The sequence below is a fragment of the Triticum aestivum genome, chromosome 4D, assembly GCF_018294505.1.
Source record: "Triticum aestivum cultivar Chinese Spring chromosome 4D, IWGSC CS RefSeq v2.1, whole genome shotgun sequence".
NCBI classification, from domain to species: Eukaryota; Viridiplantae; Streptophyta; class Magnoliopsida; order Poales; family Poaceae; genus Triticum; species Triticum aestivum.
The window spans coordinates 71,742,910-71,751,936 of NC_057805.1; the positions used below are offsets into that span (position 1 = coordinate 71,742,910).

The 9,027-nt window shown below is 50.6% G+C and overlaps 1 protein-coding gene across 1 annotated transcript; it reads right to left on the reverse strand.

The window, feature by feature from the left end:
• Nucleotides 1-408: 408 nt before the first annotated feature.
• On the reverse strand, nucleotides 409-3,623 carry LOC123099647 (uncharacterized). The gene is made up of 5 exons (XM_044521767.1): nucleotides 1,869-3,623; nucleotides 1,690-1,741; nucleotides 1,512-1,597; nucleotides 1,332-1,425; nucleotides 409-1,223 (listed from the first exon to the last, which is right to left on the reverse strand). The coding sequence occupies exons 1-5, from the start codon at nucleotides 3,615-3,617 to the stop codon at nucleotides 694-696; spliced, it is 2,511 nt and encodes an 836-aa protein (XP_044377702.1). The 5' UTR covers nucleotides 3,618-3,623; the 3' UTR covers nucleotides 409-693.
• Nucleotides 3,624-9,027: the final 5,404 nt, after the last annotated feature.

Below are 9,027 nucleotides of genomic sequence, written 5' to 3' on the forward strand. Positions count from 1 at the left end.
GCCGCCACCATCCTGGGGCACGGCACGGCTTCGCCGGCCGGCCCTCCGGAGGCGGCGCAGCGGTGGCGGGGGTGGGTGGGTGGGGGGAGGAGCCTCGCTGGCGGTGGCGGTTGGGTGTTCCCCCGTGTCGCCAGAGGTTGGCGACGCAGCGGCGGTTTCGTATAAACTCAATCTGTTCTTGTTACTAAACTGTTCAGATGCTCTGCAAAAACCCAGCGTTACTGCTAGGGATTTCCCTAGTAGTGTCAACTTACCAATAGCAAATGCGATAAATTATGGCCTCAATCTGAAGTTCAAGAGGGCATTATGATCATCCAAAAAGTAAAAAATGTGTGCATTTGCATTAAGATAATTCTCCTGTTTCAACAAAAAAAGGGTACTGTAGTGTGTTTACATTTTATAATCTACTTAAATATAGTACAATCGTAGTGTCGTTTACATATTTTCTCACTATATTGTACATTGTTCTTCTTTCCTCCCTACACTTGAAACTTCTCCGCCCTACCCAAACACACAACTGGGAAAGCCAAGGGGCCGATCCCATCAAACAAGCACATATGTTCATCGACCGATTTGTCTGCGTCGTACGTGTTCGATCGTTTGTAAAGCTGCTGCATCCATGCTCCTGTCCTGCTGCAAAGATCAAGACCCACTCCCTCCCTTCCAACGAATCCAGTTCCAAATCAAGATCCATCACTTCTGCCCTTTGATCCCCACCGGCATCCCAAAGTTCTGGTACACCCTCATCTCCCCGCCCAGGCCCGCCGTGACCACCACCATCCCCCACGCGTTGCAGCCGGCCTCCCGCGACGACGGCCCCATGCGCAGCATCTCCGCCTGCGAGCCGGGGAACGTAAGCGGCCCGGACTTGGGACGTGGTGGCAGCTGCACGCCGTCGCCGAACGGGTCGTTGTCCGACGCTCTCCTGCCAGCGCCGCCATGGACGCTCGACGACGCGCGCTCGTCTCCCGCGCGCGGGAGCGGCGACGGGGAGGACCCGGGCCACGGCACCGCGGCGGACACGTCCCTGCAGAAGAAGTACTCGTAGGAGCGGCTGGTGAGCCACGTCTTGGCCTTGACGCCGATGCCTCCCCCCGCAGCGGAGCCCATGCCGCCGGCGGCGCGCCTCCAGACGTACACGTGCGAGTCCTCGCTGGCGCAGACCACGTAGCGGCCGTCGCCGGAGTAGGACGCCGAGAGCTGGCTGCTGGTGTTCTTGAACCCTGGCAGGCAGAAACACGGGTTCCCTGTTCGTTGTGGAGTTTGTGGCAATGGAACGGGTGCTGCTGGTAAAGGTGAGGCGGGGCATGGCCTTGCCGCCACTGGCGTACCTTTGAACTTCTGGAGGACGGTGATGCCGTTGAACACCCGGATCTGCGAGTCCGCCGACGTCACCAGGATCTCCGACGGGTTTCCCGGCGCAAACTGCGTCAACATCATCCGACGACCGACATCAACATCGATCGGTCCGTTTGCCATTGTTTGTCAATTCAAGAACAAGCAGCAGGTACCTGGAATCCGGTGATCTTCTTCGCCTGCGACTTGCGCTTCTTGGATATGCTCATGTCGATCTGAGCCTCCTGGTTCAGCTTGCAATCTGGCACCAACACATCAGAATGCTCATTCATCATAGTACTAATTTTTTTACTACTGTAGCAAAGATTGCGTGTTTACTGACATTGAGATTACCTCTTGTCTTGTAGAACCGGCAGCACCCCTTGTGCGATCCAACGATCGCAGCCTAGGAAAATAATTGAAGTTTGAACAACACACGTATTAAGCTCATATGGATTTGGCATGCATGATGTGTTTTGAGACGATGAATGGATTAGTTGATACTACTACAAGCTAGAATCGAATTAATGAACCTGGCCGTCGGGGGTGTAGCTGGCGGCGGTGACCATGTCGTTGAGGTCGCTCCAATCGACGACTTGCCGCTCCGCCACGCTCCAGATACGCACCCTGCAGTCCAGCGAGCCGCTGATGAAGTAGCCTTCGTCCGCCGGGTTGAACTGGATGCACGTCACGTAGTCGCTGTGCCCGAACACCTGCAGGCACGCCTTGCTCTCCACGTCCCACAGCCGCACCGTCTTGTCCATGGACGACGACAGCAGCCTCGACGACTGCTTGGACCACGACAGGTCCAGCACGTCGTCCTCGTGGCCCTCGAAGACGCACGCCGGCTGCTCGGCGAGCGCGAACACGGTCTCCGGCAGCACCACGTGCTCCGGGAGCACGTGCTTGCTGCTCTTCCCGCGCAGGACCTTCCTCGACAGCGCTGCCAGCCCCGGTGCCCCCGCCAAGGACCCGCCGTCGGCGGGAGCCAGCGGGGGAAGAATCTTGCCGGTCGAGAGATCCGGCGTCAGGATAGAGGGGGAGGCGTCGGTGTGCACGACCTGCCAGACACGCACCACGCGGTCCTCCCCGCCGCTTGCGAGGTACTGGGCGTCAGCGCTGAACTTGATGCTCCATATGGACCCCTCGTGCGCGCGCACCTCCTGCCGCATGTACAGCCCCGTCAGGTCCTTGCTCGACTGGCCGGAGTGGTGCACCTTGAGCCGCTCGGTGGACGACGACGACGTTGCGCTGTCCGCCGCCGCCGCCGCCGACGCCGACTTGGACTTGGACATGGTCATCGCGGACGGAAGCGCGGACGACCTGTCCCTGTCCCTGTCCCTGTCCCTGTCTTTCTCGTGGATGAGGGCGGCGACTGTGGCGACGAGCTTCATGTTCTTCAGCCACCGTGGTTTCTTAATCGTCGGCTTCCCGTCGTCCTTGTTCCCCGCCCCCGCCTTCACAGTCTGGCTCTGGCTTCGCCGCATGAGCTGTTTCACAAACGGGGTGTACCCGGCGAAGCCATGGGCGTTGTGGGCCGCGCCGCGCCCGCCGTCCGTGGACTGGCTGCCGTTCACGACGAACACTTTGCCGTCATCCAGGTTGCAGTTTCTATTTTCTCCCCCTCCTTCGTCCTTGGACGCCGCTGATGGCAACGGACAACGAGCGGCTGGTCGGAGAGCCCTGTGCCGGGGCGAGCCTAGCAGAGAGTGCGGTGCTGAGTGCGCGCGGCGTAGTGCCGTCAGCTTTCTCGCGGCGCCGCCTCGGGCGGCGAGGAGGCTATCCGACCGGCAACGTTTAAGGAAGGCGCTGGGCTGCCGTTTCATGATCTCGGGAGGCGTGGAAGACGCAGACGGCGCGAACGCCCGCCGGGGCGGACGCCTGGAAATATTCCTCGTCCTGGCGATGCGGCTTCGGAGGATGTCTCTGTTGCTGTTGAGGCCCATCCCGTGGAGCAGTCGGCGGCGACGCTCCTTGATGGGCACGGGATCGTCCGCCTCCATCCACATGTCGTAGTCGTACGTCGACAAGTCCTCCTCCTCGTAGTCCTCATCCTCGTCCAGCACCGCCTGCTCCTCCTGGAGCCGGTCATCCACGGCGGTGGCAAAGGAGACACGAGCAGCGTCGCTGAGGCCATCCTCCTCACCGTCGTCGGAGGGGAAGACCGGGTCGCCATCGCCGGGGGGCTTCACGCGATCGAGGCATTGAAAGAAGGACTCCTGCTCGCTGCAGCCATCCTCGTCGTCCGTCGCCGCCTCCCGGAATCCATTGTCATGGCTCATGGTGTACGGTTCTTGCCTGGCGGTGGCAAAACGAATGGCCTGCCGGCGCGTGCCTGGGAGAGAAACCCTTGCTCTCCAAATTGCTAAATTTAGGGGCACGTTTTGTAAGGCTGTAATGTTTTTTGCCATGGCGCCTGCTCCAGTAAGGCATGGCAAAAGGTGGGAAGTTCTTCCAATCAAAACTTGATCACATTGGAGAAGAGTCACACTAGTTATTTTTTCTTTTTTGAAGTTCACACTAGTTATTTTTATGGGTGTGTCTATATCTCATCTAGATGTGAGATAATCTAACATGACGTCATCGAAAATCATTTCCTCTGGTGTTGACAACTACGTTCGCTTCCTCCCATTTTCAATTTCGTTCCCCAGGCTTGTTTGTTCGTCACGGGATTGTTTGTTTATTTGTTTGTTTTGGTTGTATTAGTCCAGCCTAGCACAACGCGTTTCGCGCTGGTGCACTGCAGGCTCGGTCCGTTCAACGCACATATGAGTGGGCAAGCGTCTTTCTCCTCGTCCTGGATTGCTTTGTTGCAGGCTTTTGGGCAATACTGAACAACACTATAAAAGGTGGTTCGTAGATTACCACGTATCTCCAATTCTCCAATGCTCCGACCTGCCAAGAGCACTCTCCTACTGCTGCTAGTAGCACTACTACACGATAGCTTTGTCCTAAAAAAACTACTACACAACAGCTCACGTCTCTCCTCTTCTTACACACACACACGTGAAAACTTACTAAGGAAAACAAAATATTGGCCGAAAGCACATGGGCAAAAACCACAAGCAAAACGCCCATGCAAAATGGCCAGGCCACATGCATATCGAGATTTGCTAAAAAAAATGCATATGGAGAAAGTCATACAGGACCAGCCTAAAAAAGCTAAAAACACAAATCTTAAAGCCGTCACTAATTCCCTTTAATAGGTTGTTTAAGATTTTCAAAAAATATGTTTGTGACATTTAAAGAAAATGTTTACACAGTGAAAAAAAAGGTTGGTCCCAGTTGCAAGTTGAGGTGGAATTGCAACTCGGGCAATTGAGTCAGAAAAAACATCAGGGCTAGTAACATAAGTATTTAAATTTTCTGGACATTTTTAAAACAGTGAGTAAATTTAACATTCCAGAACATTTTTTGAATTTATAAACAAAACTTGAAAATAAGAACATTTGTTGAAATTCTGAAACAAAACTAAAGCGGATTTTTTTTGAATTGGTGGACATAATGATTTTTGCAACGCAGATATTTTTAAAATTCTCGAATATTTTTTTAAAGCGTGGACATTTTTTTAATTGGTGAACAAACTAGCTTTATTATATACAAAAAGATATGACTCAAAAGGGTGTGTCTCATTTTTACACATTCATGAAATTGATAAATATTCATAAAATTTGTTAGACTGAAGTTGCAAGTCGAGGGAGGACTTGCAATTGGGACTAAAAAGATCAGGTCTCAATTGTGGGTAGAGGGTGGACTTGCAACTGGCATAAAAATGTCGGGGCCCAGTTGCGGGTCGAGGATGGGATTGCAACTGGGACAAAAAATGGTCTGGCCCCAGTTGCGAGTCGATGGTGGACCTGCAACTGGGACAAAAACGTGTCGCACCCCGGTTGCGAGTCGAGAGTGGACTTGCAACTTGGATAAAAAGGTCGGCCCCCAGTTGTGAGTGGAGGGTGGACTTGCAACTAGGACCAAAAAAGGTTAGACCCTAGTTACGAGTCGAGGTTGTGATTGCAACTGGTACAAAAAAGGTCCGACTCTAGTTATGAGTCAAGTGTGGACTTGCAACCGAAAAAACCCGGACCCCAGTTGCGAGTCAAGGGTGGACTTGCAACTGGGACAAAAAAAGGTCGGGCCCAAGTTGCGAGTCAAGGGTGGACTTGCAACATGGACAAAATAAGGTCGGGACCGAGTTGCGAGTCAAGGGTGGACTTGCAAACTAGATTAAAAAAAGGTTGGGCCTAGTTGCGAGTAGACGGTGCACTTGCAACTGGGACAAAAAAAGCTCGGCCCTAATTGTGAGTCGAGGTTGGACTATCAACTAGGACAAAAAAAGTCAGCCTAGTTGCAAGTCGATGGTAGACTTGCAACTGGAATAAAAAAAGATCGAGACTCGGTTGCGAGTCAATGGTGGACTTGCAACTGGGACTAATAAGATTAGACCCCAGTTGCAAGTCGAGGGTGAACTTACAACTGGGACAAAAAGGTAGGGGTCCAGTTGTGTGTCGAGGGTGAACTTGCAACTGGGACAAAAAAGGTCTATCCACAATTGGGCGTCGAGGGTGGACTTGCAACTGGGACCAAAGAGAACGCCAGGGCCTAATTGTGAGTCGAGGTATGGATTGCAACTGGGACAAAAAAAAGGTCGAGCCCCAGTTGCGAGTTGAGGCTGAACGTGCAACTACGACAAGAAAGCTGGGACCCCGGTTGGGTGGGAGTCAAGAGTGGACTTGCGAATGGGACAAAAAAAGTTCGCCCCCAGTTGCGAGTGAGGGTGGACTTACAACTAGGAAAAAAAGGTCGGGCCCCAATTGCGAGCCCATGGTGGGATTGCAACCGGGACTAAAAAAGGTAGGGCTCTAGTTGCGAGTCGAGTGTGGACTTGTAACTGGAAAAAAGGTCGGACCACAGTTGCGAGTCAAGGGTGGACTTGCAATTGGGACAAAAAAAGGTCGACCCTAGTTGCGAGTCAAGGGTGACTTGCAACTGAGACTAAAAAGATCGAGCCCCAGTTGTAAGTGAATGGTGAACTTGCAACTGAGACAAAAAATGTTGGGCCCAGTTGCGAGTCGAGGGTGGACTTGCAACTGGTAAAAGAAGGTAGACTTGCAACGGAACAAAAATTGCATGTTAGGGCTAGAGTTGCTACTAGGGAAAAATGGCGGCCCTCGTTCTGTGTTAAGGATGAACTTGCAACTAAGACAAAAATTGGTTGGACCCAGTTGCATATCGACCGTAAGGCAAAGCTTGTCTTTTCAATAGAGCATGTATCTTCAATGTCGAACTTGAAAGGATAATAGAAAAAGGCAACGACAAGCGACATAACATGTCTCTCCCACATCTACAACGCAGATGAGATGAAAAGTAGGCCACAAGAACGCAAGCAAAAAATAAGTCCGACAAAAACCATACATGCACCACGAATGAGCCGACAAAGTGGACAAAACAGAATACGCGACACATGAATACATTAGCCGACAATCTTGCTAAATCTCATCTTGATGAATTTAGAAGGAATGAGACAGTGTCAAAATGAACTGGAAAAGAAGGCGACCGCGATATAGCTTCTTTTTCTTTGTCTCTTCCAATTCTACGTCACAGTTTGGAAACAACATAGCGAACGGGTTGCCAGTGGGCTGCGATAATGGGTCGACAAAAGTGGAGCCAAACAGGCCCAGACCAACAACATGATACACAATAAACAAACAACGACAAGCGAGGCGGGAGATAGAGCGCTTACACGAAAATTATGAAACTAAATCAAAAGAACAACAAACTCAGACGAGACATCGTTTAAAATAGTTGTGGATTTAAAAATATAATATGAAATTATAAAAATCAAGCATTTTACGACCAAAAAAGAAACAAAAAACAGAAGTTTAAAAACCAAGAGAAAAATTTAGAAAAAACAAACAAAAAAACAAAATAAGTGAGTATAGAGAGTGGCGAACAGGAAATACTTGAAAAAAATGCTCGCCTCTGACACTTCCAATTCTTTCCCGGAGCCCATAGAAAATAAAGACAAAATAGGCCTACTCTCCAAACAAACATAGACAAAAAAGACCAGCCCAGATCAGGCCCACACACAAACAAAAAGGCCAATCCACACGCACACGTAACACAACCAACTGGCCACACGCGCACGCAAACATTGGAAGGAATTCACGTGCAGCGGATTTGCTCAATAAAATCGTGTGCAATGGACGATCACAAATCTGCACAAAAATTATAGCTTTAGATCACGTGGTGAGAAACTTAGATATGAGATAAATATATCCCATGTTTTTAAAAAAATATGAATTTAAAGACAAATGAATGAAAAGAAACAAAAATGAAGAAGAAAAAGAAAAAGAACACAAAGTGGCCCGGTCCCAGGGCATGTGATAGCGCTGCCTAAGAAACGATAAAAAACTGAATGGGCTGACACGGACAAGAAAAGAAAAAAAACGTGGCCCGTCCTAGCTTGGATGATAACGCAGCCAAATAACGGACGCACGTCGAGACAATGTGCTGACGAAGAAGCGCATACGAACAACCAACATAAGATCAAGTTAGCACGAAAATTAAAGACAAATAAGATCCAACGATTCTGGATTTAGATGAGCAAACCTGTATTTTTATCACATCACAAGGGTATCATCTATTTGATTTTTTTAAATAAAAGGTATGAGCCTGACTTTATAGATAAAGTCATAAGGTCGTTACCTCCAAAAAGAGCTATCTCGTCGTAATTGCTAATCATCGATCGACATTTCCATTTTCTTAAAGTCACTATAACATTTTCTTGCATCTGTTCTCCGAGAAAGAATTTTCTAATGTTTGAAGTGAGATGATTTTGTTTCTATCTTTGAAAATTGAAGTGTTTATCGGAATTTGAAAGGCTACAAAGACAAGTGAAATGAATTGCTTTCGTATCTTCGAAAGTATTTCGTACTCCGGTCTGCAGGATGAAATCCTAGTCTATCTTATATTTCCTAATAATCATAATACTCAACATCCCCCAGGAGTCACAACGGTAGCGATGCAGACGATGAGACTGGAGAAGAATCCGAAGGCAAGCTGACGGACAACCCCTAGGGCCGTAACGGTCGATGCATCGCAGAAGTCATGGCTGGAGTGGAAACCGATGAGGTTGCTCAAGCAAGGCGGTAGCCCTTTGTGCCGTTGTCGAGGCAGTTGAGAGCGTAGGGTGGTGTAGCCGAAGAATGCCGTGGTCGATGTCGAGTCAGGGTAGCCGGTGTCAAGGAAGTCGCCGAGGAGCCATGGGCGCAAGGTGGCGCCGAGTTAGTCATGGGCGCACTGGTGTCGAAGTAGTAGTGTGCCGGGAAGAAGACGTCGTTGATGAGGCGTCACGCCGGGTTTGCCAAACCCGGGGACACGTCTTACAAAAAAGGCACATGTCGGTGTTGCCAGCACCAGGTATGTGTAGACGGACGAAGACAAAGTTAACTAAACGCCGCACCAGGCTTGCCAGGCCCGAGGACACGTGTATACGAAGTCACACATCGGTGTTGTCAGCACTGGACATGCATAGACAAGGGACCTGCACGAGATGTACGCCATGTCGAGGAGTCGGAGGGGCCAGCAGAGAAGGAGACTCGACGGTGATTGTGGCGCCAATCGGCATGGGGCCGATGTCACCAACGGTGGTCGGGGAAGATGATGGCGACGCTGGCGACGAGCTGGTGCTGG

Bases quoted from the DNA above. Each gene is read 5' to 3' on its own strand.
- LOC123099647 (XM_044521767.1), bottom strand. From the start codon at position 3,617: ATGAGCCATGACAATGGATTCCGGGAGGCGGCGACGGACGACGAGGAT. The intron at 1,742-1,868 runs GTTCATTAATTC...TTATTTTCCTAG, and splicing joins GCTACACCCCCGACGGCCAG to GCTGCGATCGTTGGATCGCA. The intron at 1,224-1,331 runs GTACGCCAGTGG...TCTGCCTGCCAG, and splicing joins CGTCCTCCAGAAGTTCAAAG to GGTTCAAGAACACCAGCAGC.